We start from the raw sequence: 21,726 nt of genomic DNA on the forward strand, positions 1-21,726 counted from the left end.
GACAATCTGATTGCTTTCTGTGATGGGACAACTACCTGGATGGATGAGGTAAGAGCAATGGGTACTGTTTACCTGGACTTCAGCAAGGTTTTCAACATTGTCTCCAACAACATCCTGTGGACAAACTATGACCCGCCGTGGTCCCTTCCCACCTTATCCATTCTGTGACTGTGACAAATAGCTTGATTCAGAGCCTTTATATGTTCTAGGTATTATTCCTTCCAAACATCAGCTCCTAATCCCCTTTGCCCTTCATACAGAATTAGCAAACTACGTCCTGCTTCAGCCTATTAAAAGTCAATAATAAATACAAGTGATGTGGATTTCACTTCTTTTTTAAAACATTTTAGAAGTCTGTCTAAAAATAATTCTATTTTAAATTTGACAGAAGACAAAGGAAACAGTAAGGAAGGTATCTATTACAACATTCAGAGTGGAAAATATAATTGTAAAAAAATATTAAATTAAGAAATGAAAACTTCATTGACAATATTTCGCTGCACACCCTGAAGAGCAAAAACACTGACTTTGTCTGGCCTAAGTGTCTATTCTCACAGCAAACACTGAAATAAAAACAGTGATTCTGAGAGTAAAATTTTCAGGCACAACATACTAATTCACAAGCTCTATACTGAATTTGACTTCTTAGTCTTATTTTATTTCCTGAGCACCTAACTATGTCTTCATCACAGCCTCACTCCAGCTGAAACCAGATATGCAAAACACCATAAAAATGGTTAAGTTATCCTCTCAAATGAAGCCCCTAAAACTGTTAGGTTTTTTCAGTCTCAAAATGAAAAATGAGACTGAAAAAATAAATAATAGCTTGAATGATGTCATCTGCAAGAATTAAAAACTGAAGCAACAGATTCCCCCAAACAGAATATACAGGTATAGTTTTTCAAAGAAAATTCTGTCTTCTTGAGCTAACATGATGGACACTAAATGCCACGTGGTCCAAAGGAAACACAAACTCCCAGAAGTATAGAAGCGGCAGTCCTAAGATAATGCTGGGACAGTAAGTGAAGAAGGGAGGAGCAGGCAGACATCTGTAAGAAGTGCCAATGTATCACTCTTTTGATGCCTGAAGTAGGAGCAACTCCATTTAAACAGTAACATTTGTAGATGTTGCATTGCCACAAGTCACTGAAGAGTTAACTTGTAGAATTAGCATGGCTATTGAAAAAAAAAGCACTGGCAAAAATTGGCATTTCAGCCACAGACATCTCTGATGAGCTCTATAACAAGAGAAACAGCTCCTTTTCACAAACAGGACAGTGTGTCTAGCCTACTGGAAAGAATTATGGTCTTCATAACCAAAGAAGAGCCAGATGTACCTGACAGGTATAAAAAGTAAAGCATTCAAATAGATTCAAGATAGTATACACAGAAAAACTGCATTAGAAACTAGAAATCAAACTTTGACACGTACCATCTTACACTTCATATCCCTATATAAAGGCATGAAAAGAAGTGACTTTTTCAAAACTGGTGTTTCTTCCTGAAGTCAAACACAGCAATGCCCTGTTCTTGCATTTGAAGTTCCTCTTCTTCTAGAGTTTGATTCTTTAAAGCTTTGCCTCAGAAATTACAATTTTGATTTTTTACAATCTTGATAATATTAGCTTATAGTAACTCCAAAAAACCAAGAGCCAGGGAATGAAACAAATCTTATTTAAGATATGACACTGTCAGAGATCTGACAGAACTACCACTAATTTTTTGTATTATTAGAAGCCAAAGATGAAGACTAAACTGTGTTCCTTCCAAAAGTCTCAGAAGGTTACTCAGGCAAACCTTAATCTTATTTTACCAGTCTATACACTATACACAGAAGACTGGATGCTTAAAAGAGCCTGTAGAAAAACTACAGATGTGAATTGAGGAAGTCATGTAGATGCTGACTGTGGAGCACTGAATAATCTTTTTCCTCTCCTCTATGACTACCTTGCTAAAGCTTATGGTTCACCATAGCTCTAGCAAATTTAAACCAAGTCAGAAGCTGGCAAATAATTGAGAAATTAGTCAGAAAAAAAACCCAAACTTCATGAAAGACATCAAACCAGCCAGTATTTCAGTCTATCAAACTGCAGACCAGCCACAGAACTTGCACCTGTATTCAAAGCTGAGTCTGAAGACTCGGGAAGAACAACAGTTGCAACAAAATGCCATATAGAAAATTTTTTGCTGATAAAGGCTCAAACAGGCTCTGCTGATACCTATATGCACTTCCCTTCACAGTGAGAAGCTGCATACTCCACCACTGAGAACAATCTATTACACATTCTGTGAGTAGAAGAAAAAAGTCAGGGGTAAGTCCAACCTGTAAAACCATTGAAAAGTTCCAAAATGAGAAATAGGAAGGAGTTTTGTTTTCCTGTCTGACAAACAGAAAGTCACTGGCATCAGAAACCCATTAGACAGCCAAACCTCTTTGAATCAAATTAAAGGTGAGAATTAGTATCCTTGCTAAATCATGTATGTGAAAATTTTACACAATGCCTTACAAAAAAGAAGCTTCTAGAGTAAGTTTGCAGGCCACAGATATCCAGATCATAAGCTTGTACCTGGGAGAGTCACATGGGAATACATACTGGTTTAACATGGAAAGCTTCTTGTCAGGTCCAAGTCCAACCCAATGCTGGACCAAAAAGTGAGTTCTCCACTGATTACAAAGTGTTTGCTCATCCAACAAAGAAAATATTGGTTATTCAAAAAGATTCAGTCACTTGTTACTTTCATGTGCATCTAACAAGATATATGAAGGCAGACCAGACATCTTAAGATACCAGGCACAAACTCATGGAATTTCTGAAGTTTCCTTAGACATTCAAGCTGATTTATTTCAGCCTTAATTTAAAGAATATGAGAAATATTCACTTTGAAATAAGAAATAGACACTTTTTGTAAATTTAGAAAGGTTTACTAAACCTTATCAAAAATACAACAGAAGACTGAATAGAGAAAATATTACGGCGCTGGAAGCAAAGGATTTTTTCCACCATGTGCATGCCCACACAATGGAGGTTTCCCCTTTTAACCCTTTAGCCCCTCCCAAAATTCTGTCCATCAACTCCTTCACTGTCCAGCGGTGGAGTTTACTTCCTCAAATCCTGACTGGAGGTCAGCTATTGCCATAGTGACAAGCCGACCCTCACAAATGTCCCAACCCCAGCTGTCCCTTGATAACAATGCAAGGGGGTAAAACACACCTATAAATCTATAAAACTTTTCTTAACCTATATACATGATACTTGTCTGTTAATTGTGAGAGTCAATCATCACAGTACTCATCTATCACAAAGAACAAAGATAGCTGGGATCGGTTTCCATGATAGCACAGACAGAATTTTGACTTTTGAGAAACAGTAAGTAAAAGTGACTAAGAAAAATTCAATGCCAGCATTCAAACTTGTGGGCGAGCATGCTTTATGTTTTATCTCTTATGGTTCAGTACCTTTTTACAGTGTCACGTTGCATATCAATGCCAATGTGGAGACATTTTCTTTAAGGTTCCAGTTTGTAACACCATTTTCCAAACTGTTCTATGTGTCTTCCACTTTTTTGTCCCTCAAACTTACTTGAAGTGCTGCAATATTTGTGAGTACTGCTGTATTCCAAACTGAAAGCCTTAATTTATTATCCTATGTAACGCATTGTTCAACACTATATTCGCTGTTAAACATTCACCTTTATAAAAAATACCCCTCACCAGATAAGCAAACAGTAGTGGGGGGAAAAGTCAAAGATACATTTGCAACACTTACTAAGCTTTGATACAGTAATGGAAGTAATTTTTCTCTTTTCTACTTTTATTTAAACCCTTCTGCAAGATGTTTCATTTATCAGGATACTCACACTTATGGAAGGCTTAGGTCCAACCACTATGTGAAATGGTCATCCAAGACATTTTTAAATGAAGAGGACACACATATACCTCATATTTGGATCACCATTCAAGCATTCTGTTTGTGTGTTTCCATATTCAGACTCAGATCTTTTTCCTACTTAAAAGCATTTCCCTAGAGCTCAAAGCTCAAACCACAGGGTCTAAACACTTCCATGGGAGATGTGCTGACCACTTCCACCTAGCGTCAGAAGCGCTGATACCACTTGATCATGGTAAGGTGGAGCCATCTCCTGTCCAGAAAATAAACAACCTTTACTAACTATGAAGTTGCTTAAATACTAACAATTCTTAACTACTGAAGTAAATGTTCTTTCAGCCTGACAGTGTGGATAACCTTCACTGATTAAGTACATATTTCCTCTACTTAAAGTCTAGAGAAATATGTGTGACAGAATAGGCATGCTTGACTTGCATGACACTGGATAAACAATTACACGGGCATGGGAGGTACAAGATAAGCCAGATACTTGACTTCAGGTTAAAGAAAGGGTAAAAACAACTAGGACTGTTAAACTGATACAATTTGGCTGTCTTTGCATAAAGTCCAAGTCCATTCCAATCTGCTACTGAGTTGCAGCTGGAGAAGCCATCTGAAGTGCACTCCCAATGCACAGCAGATTAAACAGAGACCTTTACATGAACTGACACTGTTACTCTATACAAGCACATAGACAAAAGACTCAGGCGACTCGTTGCTAACTCCTCTTGAGGGCTACATAAAATACTATTGAAACAAGTTTGATTTGAAAGTAAAATAAGACTAACCAGGCTTCAAACTGCCTCCATTAATATCATGACACAGCAGATGAAGAAGAAGAAGCAGCTCCTCTCTGAGATGAAGTCCATTAGCATAGAATCATAAAATAGTTTGTGTGCAAAAGAACACTAAAGATCACCTTCCACCAAGCCATCTCACTCAAAGCCCCATCCAACCTGGCCTAGAACCCTGCCAGGGATGGAGCATGTACGTCTATGGGCAACTAGTTCCAGCGCCTCACCACCCTCATAGTAGGGAAATTCTTCATAATATCTAATCTAAACCTAGTCTCAGTTTAAAGACATTCCTCCTTGTTCTATCACTACCTTGTAAAAAGTCTTTCTCCAGCTTTTTTGTAGGCTCCTTTTGGTACTGGGAGGCTGGTATAAGGTGTCCCCAGAGCCTTCTCTCTTCCAGGCTGAACAGTCCCAGCTCTCTCAGCAGGTCTTTACAAGACAGGTGCTCCAGTCTCCTGATCATCTTTGTGGCTCTCCCTCCTATGGACTCATTCCAACAGGTCCATGTGCTTCTTACGTTGAGAACCTAGTGCTGCATGCAGCACTCCAGCTGCGGTCTGAGCAGAGCAGAGCAGAGCAGAGCAGAGCAGAGCAGAGGGGCAGAATCTCCTCCCTCACCCTGCTGGCCACGCTGCTTTGGATGCAGCCCAGAAATGCAGATGGGTCTCTGGGCTGTGAGTGCACATTGCTGGGTCCTGTCCAGCCTCTCATCCCCATCAGTATTCCCCAGGTCTTTCTCCACAGGGCTCTCACTCTATTCTCTGCTCAGTCTGTATGTGTATTTGGGATTTCCCTGTGGAGGTGCAGGACCCTGTACTTGGCCTTACTGAACTTCAAAAGGTTTGCACAGACACGCCTCTCAAGCCTGTCAAGATCCCCCTGAATGGCATCCCTGCCTTACAGTGTGTCAACTGCCCCACACAGCTCGATGTTGTCAGCAAACTTGCCGTGATCCCACTGATCCCACTGTCCATGTCACTGACAAAGATGTTAAAAAGCACTGGTCCCAATATCAATCCCTGGTTGATGACTGCTCTCCACTTGGAGAGCATCAAGCCATCGACCATAACCCTTTGAGGGTTATCCAGCCAATTCCTTATGTACCAAGTGCTGCAGTCATCAAATCCATGTCTCGCCATTTTAGAGACAAGGACGTTGTATGGGACAAGGATGTATGGAACACTGTCAAATGCTTTGCAGAAATCATTACGTCAGTGAGCTTTTCACTCAAGAAATATAATTTTGGAGCCATCAGAGAGTTCCCATTACAAAACCTGCAATGCTTAGATTCCTCTAAGCATATGGTACTATATATTTTTATCTAGAGAAAGTATACCTCTTTGGATATATACATATATATCCGCTTACTTATATAGTGGATACATATATATCCACTTAACCACTTTGGATATATACACTTATATATACATAGGTATACTACCTACTAAGCATGTAGTAATTAATATATGACAGTCACAGCATCTAGAATTCCTGGATGACAGTTGTGGAGACTCTAGAAAGCAAAAGATCAAGTAGGGGTAAGCTGTTTTCAGATGCAATCTAAATTTCATGTCTCACTAACACAGAGAGAGTGAAAAATAAGCCCACAGCCTCCAAGTATTGCACACACATATACTTCAAACAAATACAGATATTAACCATTCCCCAGTCCTCTTTGCATCACAGTAGCATTACCAAGCTAATACAAGCATACATGTTTAGCACCGCATGTCAATGTACATAGTGGAGGCAACGGAAGTAGAAAAGGCAATGTGAAAGCTAAGGGAATAGTCTTTAAATGGAAACTAGAAATCTCAGAAATATGACAATATACTCAGTCTCAGAAATTAAATAGATCAAGCTATGGAACATTTCTCAAGCCTCATAAGAAAGACTTAAAAAATTTGAGAGACTTTGAGCTTCAGCTTACTAAGCTTACTTCAGCTTACTAAGCTTACTTCAAACACATTAAAAAATAACAGAAAATCATTACATTTTTAGGAACGAGGCAAAGAGTTGAAATGTGTAAACTAATAATTTTGTTTCTTGTGGTAAACTCCACATTGTCATTGCAAAACCAGTTTCTCACCCATCTTTTTTATAGTTTCCCACCCATTATTTTTATATTATAAGTTTTCTTGTATTGTGTTTTTCAAGTATTTCCCAGGAATCCTCATTAGCAATTGAGCTAAAGGTTAAAATAAAAGACACTGGTTCTGGTGTCTTTTTAAATTGATTATCATAAATAGTATTATCTTGATGAGTTCAATAGCAATATATCAATAATTTAAATGGTTACTGAATTCTCAAGCCAAAGAGGCAGAATGACATCTGAGGTTCTCAATCTCAATTTTTCTGGCACAGTGTGTTTTCTACTTCAGCAGCGCTCCAAATTCATACAGCATATTGTATCACTGCAAACTGGAAAGCTAGTAGGTTAGACAGTGCAGCAACAGCTATCTTTCAACTGAAAAGTCCACAGAAACTTGCCATTATTCTTTCTATTAATTTCTAACTCTGAAAACTAGGAATTTCCTCTTTTTGACCATGATCAGAGTAATCACTGAAAGATAAAACCAGATTAATATTTAAAGGAAAAAAAAAAAAAAAAAAAAAAAAAAAAAAAAAAGAGGCAGGCAGGCTTTTTGCAAATTCCTTTCTTTATAACAGTCTGTTTAACAGTCTGTTGGATATAATTCTTCATGCAAGTGTCATTGTACTAAAAGAAAAAAAAATTAAATGTAACATTTTCTTCCATTACCAAAATGCAAGCATTTTCCCATGGATTTCTCCCTTACGTCCAGCAGAGGGTAGCAAAAGAACAGATTTGTGAACTCCAGAAAACGTTAATGTCCACAGTTTTTCAAGAAGTAGTATATAATAAAATACGTTAAGATTGGAGTTTAAGTACACTACTCCTCACACAATCACCTTAAGAAGTTTCTGCTCATCATCAAGAACTTAAGTACACATTTACTAACCAAATGATCATCGAAATGAGGTACTTAGCATAGAAATTGAAGATACATATCCTATATCTACCAACTTCAATCTATAAGCTAAAAATTCTATGGAGACTAAAAAAATACAGATCTACTTCATGAAAAAATGTAGATCGTTCTGTCTGGGGTGCACTACTTTAAGACTTCTATATCAGAATGGAAATTCAGCTTGGCGACTGATATTATTATGCACTTAGTGGATGAAGGAAGTTGTAGATGTTATACATCTAGTCTTTAATAAAGGCTTTGACACCATTTTCCACAGCATACTCCTGGAGAAACTTGCTGCTTATGGACGTCAGGAAAGTGACTGACAGCAGCTGAACATGAGCCAGCAGTGCCCAGGTGGCCGAGAAGGCCAATGGCATCCGGGCCTGTATCAGCAACAGTGCGGCCAGCAGGAGCAGGGCAGGGATCACTCGCCTGTATCCGGCACTGGTGAGGCCACTGGTGAATCCTGTGTTCAGTTCTGGGGCTCTCAGTTCAGGAAGGACATTGAGGTGCTGGAGCATGTGCAAAGCAGAGCAACAAAACTGGTGAAGGGTCTGGAGCACAAGTCCTGTGAGAAGTGATTGAGAGAGCTGGGAGTGTTTAGCCTGGAGAAAAGGAGGCTCAGGAGTGACCTTAACACTCTCTACAACTGCCTGAAAGAAGGCTATAGCCAAGTGGGAGTCAGTCTCTTTTCACAGGTAACAAGTGATGCAATGAGAGGAAACGGCCTCAGCTTGTACCAGTGGAAGTTTAGATTGGATATGAGGAAAAAATTCCTCAAGGCTAGGGTTGCAAAGCATAGGAGGACGCTGCCCAGGGAAGTGGTAGAATCACCATCTACAAGGTTACTGTAGGCCCTTTCAGATAATTACACATATGCAATTTACTTCTAAGATGGTAAAGTGAGATGCAAGCTGCCAACAGGATATGTATTGAAGTCTAACCTAGTTTGGTTTTTTTGTGCTAATTTTCTTTAACTTTTAAATGCAAGAGGTTTTATCACATACGTTTCCTTAATCACTGCTTAAATAGCTATCCTTATCAATAAGTAACACAAGACCCATTTTTTCTGCAGACGAATATATCTTCTTACATTATTAAGATATTCAGAAAATTAAAATAGTTTAACAAAAATTTAGAAGCAAAAAAAAAATTTTTCTGATTATGGTTAGTAGGTAGCATTTCCCTAATAAGACCATCATTAGGGTATAGCAATTGTACATTTTCAAGGAACTGCATCCTTTCTTTTCAAATTTACAGCTGGTGGGTATATTCAATCAAAGTATTTAAAAAGATAAATTACTTGCTGCCTTTTTCCTCCTCCTTTAAGCTCATGACTTCTCTGTTAGTATACAAAAAGCCATGAGGTCATAAGAAGAGTCCTTACCCAAGTACAGGGAAGCAAAACTCGGTGCTTTTTAAAAGGGCTATTGGAACTTCACAGTATGCAACATATTCCAACTGAAGGCAATTCCACTTAGGCCAATAAGTGCAGCTCAAAGTACACGACAATAGATTTCCTGTAGAATTCTTTGAAGGCACAAAGGTCTAGCTTGTTGGTCAATAAGTCAGTGTTTTTAGTTGATGAGCTTTGATCTTCCCTGTAGGAATTTTCTTTTGTGCTTAATTTTTAATGCAGGACTCCACCTACCTAAAAATCAACACTTAAAACATTTATTTTGCCTTTAAGAGAAAAACAACAGGGAAAAAAACACAGCTGAAAACGTTGTCACTTGTTCCTTTAAGGTTTCAATATTTAACAAGTGAATATGAATTTAAATTCATTGCAGAAAATATTTAAAGATACCTTTAGTAGAAAACATTCATCAAGAATTGTTTACTCAATATGATTTTCTGCAATGACAAATGTTCTACCAAGAAAGTCTTGGTCCAGAATGTAGGCACATATAACAGAGCTACTACAAAACCTATCAGTTGACAAATAAAATATTGAAACTTAGGAGGAAACTAGCTGGTTAGTGTAAAGAGCCTATTTACAAGATATTATTCTCAAAGACTAGAGACTTCTCAACCATGGGTGTCACTCAACAGAGAGGAAAACTAAACCTGCAGTAACAAACTCTAGCAGCCAACTCTAGGAGGAGGTTGCTGTAAGGCCATTGTGATCTTTCAGTATTCTACTCCCTCACCTAGCACATCATCTGGCAATTTTTGCAGCTCCAGCAGATTCTCCACCAGAAATCTATTAAACCAAAATGCATAAGAAGATAGAAAAATTAAGACTTTAGATTTCCTGAAGGACAGTTAGTCTTGTTTTCACACTTATATAAACCTTTTCCTATCTGCTGTTTAAACACAAGTCTCAAGCCAAGCTCACAATAAAAGTGGCATTCACCTGTTCAGCCATTTCTGCAAAACAGATGTTCAATATTTTGTTCATCAAGTACACAGAATTCCAGCCTAATTAGAAGGTTCCATCCCTCAAAAATGAAATTGCTCTGTATCAGTGCTTGTTGAGACTAATAGCAATAGTCAAAAATCCTTACTTCAAGTTCCTTTAAAAGTCTCTTTTCTCGTTCAGTGCTGCATTTAAGTTCATTGGCCTGGCATCTCAGCATCTCATTACAGCCACTGTGTTCCACCTCCACATCTCTCAATTTCTTGCGTATATTTTGCAGTTCATTACTCTGCTCCTAGAAAAGAAATAAGGCATTAAGAGTTACTTTTGCTAAGATAAAGTAAAAGGATCAAAACAGGAAAAACTGCATCAGAACAGATTAATAAAATCCAACACATTGGCACATGCCAAGCATTTACCCAACAACAGACGTTCTTCATTCACCACCAGATAACATATGTTAGCACACAACTCACTACAAACATGACCTTCTGCAGTAATACTAAAATCAGAGCCAATTCTCCACAGGAAATTTTTCTCTAAAGAAGTACAAGGCTGCTCCTCCAATCTGTTCTCTCTCACAGCTCAATGGCAATGGTGGAGAGAAAGAGAATTATAAAATTAGTTACATGAACTATGAATTTATTGGAAAGATAAAATAACTAAGCTATTCTCTCCCACAATTTCTGCTTTTGGAAGTTGAACCAAGATACAGGTTGGTGCAATTACTAACACCATTGGACTCAGCAGCTCTGTGGAGTCCCTACTACAAAATCCTCATTCATGCCACATCAGACACGGAAGAAAGTAGCCAAATAATGAGCCCCCAGTCACCTAGCACATATTTAAGCTGGGGATTCCAAAAGCCTTAAAGAAGAATAGCTTTGGTCTAGTGGACAGAAGTAAGCTTTTTCCATAACTAGCATCAGAACCAAGTTACAAATCCAGTGACTTAGCTGGAAGACCTTTTGAAAGCCAATTACTTTCCACACAAAACACAGAAAGATTATCTTAAGTCCTCCTGTTCATTTATTCCTATCGTTTATCATGGCTAGAGACATTTAGTGAAAATAAACCAGTTGGTCTACAAATTCTGCTATTACTCTAACATCACATAATCTTGTTCCTGAAAATTACTAATCATAAGGCAACTGCAGAGCAGGGAGAAGACAGAAAAGAAAATTAATTATTCATAAAGAATGATTCTTTGGAAGATTGAAATTTGACAGAACCATGTCTATACAAGAAGATCAAAGAAATATGAGTCTTTTCCAAAGTTTAAAAAAAATTTTAGAAGTTTTATAATGACTGAAGGTAGAACGTTTTGGCCTCTTAAACACAACACTAAGGCATTCATGACTCCCTTATTAACACCTAGTGCCACTCCATTATCATCAACTAGTAACTGAAAAAATTAATTAATTTTCTCTTTTTTCATGTGGAGGCATTAGGCATGATTTTTTGGCATTCTCTGAAAAGATAAAAAGGAGTATGCCTGTGAAACAAGTGAATTAAAAAACAGGAACCTCAGTAAATCAAAATATTTCAAAAACAGTCTACCCGGATATGGATTAAATTTAAGGTAATCTTCTAAGTTTGCCTGTAATATCAAGACAATGGAGAGGTTTCTTCTCATCAGCATGCAAAAAAGATTACTTTTACTCAAATTTACAACTACTCTCATCTTCTCTATATTAGAAAGATAAAGAAATATTTCTGTTCAGATTTATCTTCCACATATTAACAGAAGTGAGCTGTGAAAAGTGCATATGAAATAAGTAATACATAGCTTCCTGGAAAAATACTACATCAAGACTTCAAGAAACTGACATGAATAATACATCAATCTTGTCAAACAAGTCAACATGACTTCAGAATCTTGAAATCTCTGAACTTTTCAGACACATTATAACTGTGTCAGACTGTTCCAGCAGCTACCTGCACTTGGAAGGTTCATAAAGAAACATATTTCACCATGCTAAAAAAGAAACACCTTCATATATACGTGTGTATCTGCATGTCATACAAATGCTCACTATACATATTTGCTTACCAAAAACACGGCTGGTTTGTTGGTTTAGAGTCTGCATAAACAACACAATTTCACAAATAGTCCAAGGAAAAAATGAGTGTTTCTGTGAAGGAATACTATATTCCGACTCACCACAAGATGATGCTATTGCACTTACTATTGAACTCCAACATCTTTTACCATGTACCAAACACAATGCTAAGCACACTCAATATAGCAGAACACAAAACTTTCTCTGTTAGAAAACAGAGAAGATTACTTTAACTCCATATCATAGAGACACATTTTAATAGACTAAACTGACTTAATTTCTATGCCTGCCTCAGCATTTTTATAGCTAATTTCAGACTTACAGTTCACAAAGTGCAGGTTTAGAACCAGGATTTGCCTGGTTCATGCTTAGAATCTTGCTTCTACGTACATATTAAGACCACTTTATGTAGCTTTCATCTCATAACTCAAAATAATTATGAATTATTTAAAACAGAACTGTAAATACACAACACTAAAGACTCGGACACATTTGAAGCTCTAGTTTACAAACCTAAACCCATCTGATATTTATCTACCAAGTTAAATCAGTTAAGCTTTCAAACAACAACTAAGATAGTCAAGTCCAGATTTAACATTTATGTATGTATTTTTTATTTCCCAGAATTTTACAACTATATGTAACCATAACTAGGGTCATGGGCAAGAGAACACTACAAAAACAAAGCAGAAAAACTGAACTATTTGCAATTGAACTAAATTCAAAAATTTTGCTATTCAAAGCACATTGGTAGTTGACATCTAGTAATGAATCACCTACTTTAGGAGAGGACAATTATATAGCTTTAGTACACCCTTCCAACCAAACCCCTGATTCTACAAATCACCTTCTACTTCCAAACCAACATACACTGACAGAGAATACACTGACCCGAGCAACCCACTGTTCCTTTTAATCTGAGGAAAAACATAATTTCTAAGAGTACAGTATACTACTTAAAATATCATTATTTTCATACAGTATTAAATGCACTGAATAAACACTTCTAAACTCTATATACAAGAGATGAAAAGTCCATTCCAAACCTTCCTCAACTTAAGTGAGTCTACTGTTAGCCAGAACACAAAGCCAAAGTACCACTCTTAGCCTGCTTTACCTGGCAACTTAATAAGAAAACTATGTCTAAGAGTAAGTTTCCTAATAGCCTAAACCTAACCTTAGTTTTTCAAGTACTGACTTTCAATGAAAACTGACTCATGTTTCTGCTTTTTTTGGTTTGAGAAGAACCTTAGGGTATCACCTGTCTATGAATTCACATATTCTCCTCTGAAACCTTCTCTTTCTCTTGTTTGTTTGTTTTTTTTTTTTAACTATACCCTTACAGTTCTCCCAATTAGTCTCTCACAATAGTGTTCAACATATCAACAAAATTATTGAGGGGATGAGGGAATTTCCTTTTTATCCTTCATTCAGAGAAAATCAAATCAATGGGATCCTTTTCCATCATCAGGTCTCTTCATCATTAAGATAAACAGCACAATGCAACTCCTTTTGCAGTCCATGCACAGAAACACTATTCATCCACACACTACCTGATTTCTACTACAGGTGTCAATACTGCATAACTCCTTCCAGATCTTCAAACAGCTGAAGAGTCAGTACACAGTACTTCTGAAATACATGTAATTCAGGGAATGTCTCTGCCCTGTTTTGTTTTGCGAGCTGCTTCTACAGGTGGCATATAGAATTCGAGCAACAGCACCATAAGATAGTACAAGAGGTAGGTTTGCTGTCAGAATTTGGCTATCAAGCTGCCAAGTAAATTTAGTGTCATTTGGGAAGACTGGTACTGTCCCAGGCTTGGAGCTGACCAGCTGGGAAGAAAGTAACCAGAAAATTTTCTACTGCTTGACCAATGCCCATCCCAACTGAGACAAGTCTGTCACATCTTAGAAGGCACTACAAAGGAAGGAAATATATTAAAAAGTTAATCTTTTAGCAGCAATCTGTTCTCTGCATACATCATGCAAGTCAAATGTCTATCAGCCTTAACAGAGCCACTGCATACACTTCTTTTTATGAAGAATAACTACAGCTGAACACATTCTGCTTTTTCATCAAATAGTATTCTTACATAGGTAAGATACAACATATGCAACTTGTCATTTAAAAAGACAAAAGCATAATTGAAGTACAGTGGTGTAATTCCATGTGTCCCTGTGGAGCAGGCAAAAGTTAGGTATGTTCTAGGTATGTTCACTCAGCACTTCCACCATAATGGTACATGATTTCTTCTAAACATATTTCAGTTTTGAATAGCTTGACTGTCTAAAAAAGGCGTAAAAACAAGCTTGTACTTTTATTACTTTTTACACATTTAACACCCAAAGGATATATAAATATCATTATAAATCAGGAAATATGATTAAATTAATTACTAAATAACAAAAGCCCCACACTCTAGAACAGATTATAATGACATCTCTTAGTATTAGGTGATTTTTATCTAACCAAACAGCAGAATTTCCAGCAATGCTTACTTTTCTTATGTGGTATGAAGTGAGTAACAATACAATGCACAGCTTGAAATCCCATCATCACTGTTCAGGTTCCCTGAAAGTATGTGGTCTCCATATTATACAAACTGTTTTCATATTCACAGGCTATTGGATGTCATACTGGGGGACCTAACAGGGAAATTGAATCAGTGAGTGTTAGGCACCCTGATTTTACTGACTCAAGTATCACACGACAGTGCAAATAGACTGTGCACTGTTAACTTGGTTTAGGCATTTACCATCAAAATCAGCCATAACACATTTCATCAAAGCAAGAAAGACTGTGACACGCCAAGTGTAACTTAATAAGGATATGTTCTTCAGAAATACTCTGCAGCATTTAGCTACTTGGAGGATTTTTTTCCTACATCAGAAAGACCTCAATCGACTACACACTTCACACCAAAAAAGTGCCAGCCATTATCTCATGTAACTTTCCAACTATTAATACATCATTCCAGTAAAATAGTTTCTACTTAGTTTCTTTCTTTAAGAAGGAATATATATTCATTGTTATAAATTCTGCTGATTATCATCCTTCACCTTAGCAAGTCTTTGCTGTTCTTCTTCCCACTTCTGTTGAGCATTATGAAATGTTTTCTCAGTCTCTGTCACTTTCTGCTGAAGGTTTTCATTGAGTACTATTGTTTACAGAAAAAGAGAAAGAAAAAAGGTAGAAGCATAATGGCAAAACATATCCAGAAAAAAACCCCAAACACATAATGATCATCAGTTCTTCTGTGTATTTTGATACCCTGTGGAACATTGCAACATTTACTCTCTAGCACTGGAGAGCACCAACTTCACTAAGAAGAAACCAGCAAATTTTGTATTCCTATCACATCTTTCCCACAAGAACATAGGAATATTTGAGAGATTTTAAAAATTAAAACACTTTTTTTTCTCTTGGAAATGGATAAAAACCTGAGATAATTCTTTGTAGGTCCCTTCTCAATCAGCATATTCTGTGATTCTGTGAAATTACTTCTTTATAGAACGGAGAACTTAATTTCAGATTTCTACATTTTGCCAGATTACTTCCAAATAATCTGGCAAATAATCTGAAATAGTATTTCATTTTTTATATAGGTATTAGTCTGTATCAAATAAATTTGAGCTTAAATGACAGTTAAGATAGGCACCTGTTCCATGAAAGAGACTGTAGATAAACCTAAGGCAGGTTGGATTAACTGCTCCTCAAGATATTTAAATCTTCGGCCCATAAATGACCTGAGATGGGCAACATTGTATACGCAGTTCTGTGAAAGCTTAAATGCCACAGAAACCTTCATAACCTGTAAGCATAACCTTCCTAACCTTTATTGCAGAAAATATTTTACAACAGCTTTTCATGTCACTGAATACAACTAGCTGCATTGGCACTTAAGTCATCACCACTTTGCAACAGGATTTTATTTCAAATCCATCCCAGTTTTCTGATATTTCTTCCTAGTCAGAAAAGAATTAAATGAAGAGAGCACATTATGATGGCACAGAGAATCAGTGGACACAATGACAGGAAAGGACTGCCAGATGGCAGAAAATCAACCCTGAAAAAGAATAGCAGAAAAAAATCTGGAGCAAACACTGAAGGGTACAAGGCACTAATGAAGCATTCTGTCTGAGGAGATATGCTGGGGTCATACCAAAGCACCATGTCAAGTGAGAAAGGCTCCAACTGGCACTGCAAAATAAGCAGAAAATTAATAATTGCTAAATAATTAAACAGCAAAATTATAATATGGTTTCTTTGGCACTTGTCACAGACTTAAAAAGTTTGAGAAATTTTAGCCAATGGAGTTTGTTGCAAATTGACAGACTGCAAATTATTGACTATGGTATTGAAAGAAACTAAAACACAGGTGCATTTAAGAAGACATCCCTTGCCTCTGTAAAGCCTCTCCTATCCCCTTTTTGTTCTCCAGTCCCCTCACCACAGCCTCACAGCTCAATCCATTCAGGAAAGTGACAGGCAGCCCAGCAGACTAGGTTCACTGTGCTGTGGTTCCATCAGCATCAGTCCCTCTTGAGTCCTGCCTCTCAGTATCTGCATGGCATGACTCTTATACTGGCAAGGAAACCAGCACACATGGAAAGAAACATGACTGTGTTCTAGATGAGAAACTACCAATTCAAATCTTCCATTTGTAATCACAGATAAATTTCCAAAGGGGGGAAAAATGCCTTCTTCCAGATTACAATCTGTAAAATTAATTATTTTTTACGTGATTGCAATCCCCTAAGATTTTTGATGATTCATGTGTTCTCCAAAGGAGTGAAAGTTCAGCTTTCCAAACACCTTAAAATTACTTGTTACTTTAAGTACTTTCAAGATCCAGACTCTGTTTCAGTTATTGGAAGGTTAAAATTTTCAAGTACTTCAAACTCTTCACTGAATACCAACAGCTCATCAAACTCACAGATGCATCTCCTGTACTAGATTAAATAGATATAGTAGTTTAGGTAACTAAAAATGCACCTCATTTCCCTATAACAACGAGAAATCCCTATCTTTGAGGAGTATAAAGGAAATCTGAGTTTCGGAATACAAAAGTAGCAGGAAATAAAAAGTCTATGTAAAAACCTTCTCTTCCACATACTATTGTCACAACACACATTACTATAAAAAAAAAGAAACAAAAACAATGAGAAGAAAATAAACCAGACATGAACAATAAAAAGCTTGAAACATTTGAAAATATGAAAGGAAATCCACGTATGATGAGAAATTCCAGAAAAAAAGCTGCTGGAAATGGTGCAAACAAATGAGCAGGAGTTAATTTTTTCTATTCTTTTTTCTTCCTTTTTTTTTTCCTTCTGAAATGGAACAGGAAGAGCTGCTGGACAGAGGGATAACCTGGATGTGAAGATGGCCCCCATGATTACAGTTCCACACACAGGTAGCACTGAAGGAAGAAATAACAGAAGGTGATGGGCAAGAGGAAAGAAGGGTTGGAAGGGTTAGCCGGTTAGTTCTAATCCACACGAGACAGTAAGAATTTTGTGAACTCTTATGAGTTTTCAAAAGCAGATGGGTAAGAGATGGGAAGATAAGACAGATTTAAGAAAAACAGCAATAAACTAGAAAATTTAATTAAGTCTCTGCTTCCAACTTACCTTAATGACATGAAACAGAATTAGCTTTTATTCCATCTTTACTTCTTTGAAACCTACCTTGCAGTTCCACAAGTTTGTTTTTTGCATCACTTAATTCTTCTTCTGCAGTACACATTTTCAGATGGGCATCTTTTCTGGCAACTGCCAATTCATACTCCAGACCTTGTCGAATGGCCTCTCCTCTCTCAAATTCTGACCTTAATTTGATTATCTGTTTTTCATAGTTGGACACCTAGAAAACAAATTTCACAAAACTGCTAACAATGTTCCCTTGAAGAAGTGCAACATGTTAGAGAAATACACCTACAGAATACTTTTAAAAGTACTTGGAATCACATTCGCAACTGCCATCTTATTCCAGTTGAATTTGAAATACAATCTTGCAACTGCATGTTTATGCACATTTTGATAATTCACTGGTTTTTGTGAACTGATCGTTTTCCTAGATGAATTTCATGTACCTTAAACATATCCCTCAATTTTTTAAAAAATATACTATCTTAAAAAATTTGCCATATATTACTGGTATCTTCCTGTACCTCAGAGGAAAAAAATGCCGTAAGAGAAACATTTTATTCCAGACAACTTTCTGGTAACATTCAGAACAGTCATATTGGGATACTAGACTATCAGACTCACAAATATACATACAAGCATAAAATTCAGTCCAATAGAGCTCAGTAGCCAGATGCCTTTAATGTTAACACACAGCAAACTAAGAATAGAAGAAAGGGATCCAAAAGGGATCTTATACAGGTTGAGAAACAATCTTTGCTGCCAAAAACTGGATTCAGAAAACCAAGTTCAAGATATTTCTACACAAGAAGATGGAAAGTAAAATACACATTCCTTCAGAACAACTACAAAGTAGTAATATTCTTGTTAATGAGAACTTCATACACGGGAAATCACCCACATTACAAAGGATTTCCTTGATGTTGCAGCAAACTAGTATTGAAATGAAGTAGCATTAAGAATATACTTAATATATTTAGTCAGAATATCAGTTCCCCCACTAAAAAATACAGGAAAAGATGGGTGCTGAGATATAATCAATTTCAGTATATTGCTGCTAGGCACACTTCCCACATTTGCTAATGCCAGTCCGGCAGTTGATAATCTGGTTTAAACTAAACTGCTGAAGAAGTATTATTACTGCTATAGGTAGCAATTCCGCTCTAAGCAATCTCCCATGAGAAGCTGATGTGGGTGCTCATTCATCTGGTTTTGGCTAAATACAGCCAATAAAACAAGTTTGTTGTTCCATATACATTTATTATCTGGGTATGTATCCAAATTAAGAGATGTCTGCTTCTCCCACACTGACTTGTTCTTGCACTTCAGTTACATTGTTATTTTCCCATTGGTTTATCAACTGCAGTCATTGCAAAAAATGGATCTATGGAACTATCTGGATTAAAACAAACAAACAAACAAACAAACAAACAAACAATCTCTTACATTGAGCTTGGGGTGCACAAGATTCTTCTGCCTTTTGGTGTTGAGTTACCTACCGCACCTTTAACTATTAACAGTGACAACAGAAGTGCTAACAGTATCTATGAACAGGTATGAGAGGTCTGTACAGTGACACCTTTCCTCATATTTTCCAGTTACGGACTGTGCTTTTGATCCACCATTTGCAAACATTACTTCAATGAAAAAAAGATTACATTTATTCCAGGAGTAAAATAAGGCAAATGAAAAAGAAGTCCTTACTTCTTGATTGTGTTGAATAGTTAAGTCCAAATTTTCTTCTTTAGCTTGAAGAAGTTTCCATTTCAGACCCAAAACAGCATCCAACTCCGATTTATTGCTCTTCTGTAGTAACTCAAATTCCTCATTATGTAAGCTGCAAAATAGTATTGTTTTAAAGAAAACCTAAGCATTTCTTGTAAGTTTTAATGTTCTCTTATTTAAATTATCAGATTGTCGGTCCAAAGCTCTATACATTCACTTAAGTAAAAGCCATGCCTACTGTTGCTTATTATGCAAACTGTGAGAGATGTAGAAGCAGGAACTTATATTAGATATGCACTTTTAATTTCCCTAAGTCGATTTAAGCATGTTTTTCATTGTTTTTATAATTGATCCAATAAACTTCCAGGATGGTTAAAAACATCATTTCAATAATATATATTAAAATGACTAGCAAGTTTCTGTCTGTCTCTTCAGTAAGGCTCATTTTTTAACATGGATTACTGTCTCAAAAACATAACTGTCATAAAACAAATGCATAAATGTGGAAAAAATCTCTCTTCCATATTTTGTTTTCAAAAATATATCTAAGATACAGATAAACAATTATTCACAGAAAAAAAAAACACAAACTAAAGGTGTAGCCCTCTAAAATAATCTGTTATGTTATTTCCACTACTTTTTCAGCCAAAAGAAAATCTACTTGGTAGGTAACAGGATACACCTCTGAGCATCACAAGCAATAGCAAAATAATCAAAACAAGCTTTTATGTAGAGAGTGAAAAATTAGTATAAAAATACATATTTAATTTACTAGCTTAATAATCTAGCAATCAATTATTATAACTTCGAAGTGGACAACTCAAAGTATTTCAGGAGCTGAAACTCAGTCTTCACATTATTTGATATACATCATTTTTCAGATTATTAAAGCTATGTAACAATGGCTCTACTAATCAGTTGCTCCACACAAAAGTGAAAGTCGTCAGGGCCCCTAAATATGAATTAAACTGTAAAAAGAAACATGATTAAACTAAACAAAGTTGGCATCATTTCATACAGAGCTGAAAATACTAAAATAGCTTACCTTGGTCTACATGAAGTCTTAAGTATTAATTACAGACAGTTTAATAAATTCCAGTATTACTGGGTTTTTCTAAATAAAAAAAATATCACTTTACTCCTAGATTTATGCACAGGCACCATTAACATTTTTCACAACTAAAACCTTTACCTGATGATATATGTCTTCTCCCATAAGCTGACTAACACAAATGTCATCAACAAGTGGAACAGTGTTCTAGATTAAATGTAGCCTTTAATGATACTAATAACAACAAATGATGAAATTTCAGGTTTTTAGCTGCAGCCTATAAACATTTTATAATTTAATAAATTCTGTAAAATCTTCATTTAAAAACAAGATGGACTTCATCTGTGTGATCAGAATAATTGTATGTCATCAGTACTTGGTCCACAGGGTGCCATACTTAACACATTTTATATTTTTAATATACGGAGGAGATAAGGATCATTAAAATGCACATGTACTGCAAGAAAACCACTGGCACATTATTAGCTTTCAGTATTTACATACCCAGAGGAACTAAAACATCTCAAAGGGCAAATAATCAGTAACCAGGTAAGTAAAATCCCATATCATTATTTAAAGCAACTCCTAGTTAATGCAATTAAGAAAATATGGTGGTAAATCAGGAAGGACGTAAGAAGAATCTGAACAGTGAGAGTGATACCTTTTCACTCATCCCAAAATCATGAGCCAGACACAGTCAGGTGATAAAAAGGGGTTACTTTTCTAAGGATCCTTAGGTGCACAATTCACCAGGTGGAAAACAGGTGGAAGATGAACATGTAGCATAACACATATACAACTTTTATGTTTAGCAAATTAGCATGCCCGACAAAAATACCCAATTAGAGACGTAAGTGGTAAGGTAATTTCCTCCCAGTTCAACCTTCTTTGAATTCTCCCACTTTAGACAGGAACGAAACTTGGTTTATGAAAATGCGCCTCAGAGAGCTAGTCAGCCTTGGCGTCCCCAAAAATCTAACCTTGGACCCCCAGGTTGGAGCCACTGGGGAATTTATTCTCTCCTTCTGTCTAATACACTTATAACCAATCTCTACCCCCACAGCTACTGTAGAAAACCCTTCTGGAAGTCCACAACACTGTTCCCAAATGGAGACAAAAACTACCTCTGTCATGTCTCCTATGCCCATGTGAGAATTCTTGCACATCAGATGGTCAGTATGAACACCTGCAATGATGGAG

General features: G+C 36.6%; 1 protein-coding gene across 1 annotated transcript in view; it reads right to left on the reverse strand.

Annotated features, from left to right (window-relative positions):
• Window positions 1-21,726, reverse strand: part of CCDC171 (coiled-coil domain containing 171) — a 142,412-nt gene that overhangs the window by 118,815 nt on the left and 1,871 nt on the right. The window contains 4 exon segments of the mRNA XM_041485557.1: window positions 10,185-10,331; window positions 15,162-15,259; window positions 17,793-17,967; window positions 19,455-19,587. Of these exon segments, the coding sequence (XP_041341491.1) occupies window positions 10,185-10,331; window positions 15,162-15,259; window positions 17,793-17,967; window positions 19,455-19,587 (553 nt within the window).

The sequence above is a fragment of the Pyrgilauda ruficollis genome, unplaced genomic scaffold (genome assembly GCF_017590135.1).
Source record: "Pyrgilauda ruficollis isolate IOZ18807 unplaced genomic scaffold, ASM1759013v1 scaffold71, whole genome shotgun sequence".
Classification (NCBI taxonomy): domain Eukaryota; kingdom Metazoa; phylum Chordata; class Aves; order Passeriformes; family Passeridae; genus Pyrgilauda; species Pyrgilauda ruficollis.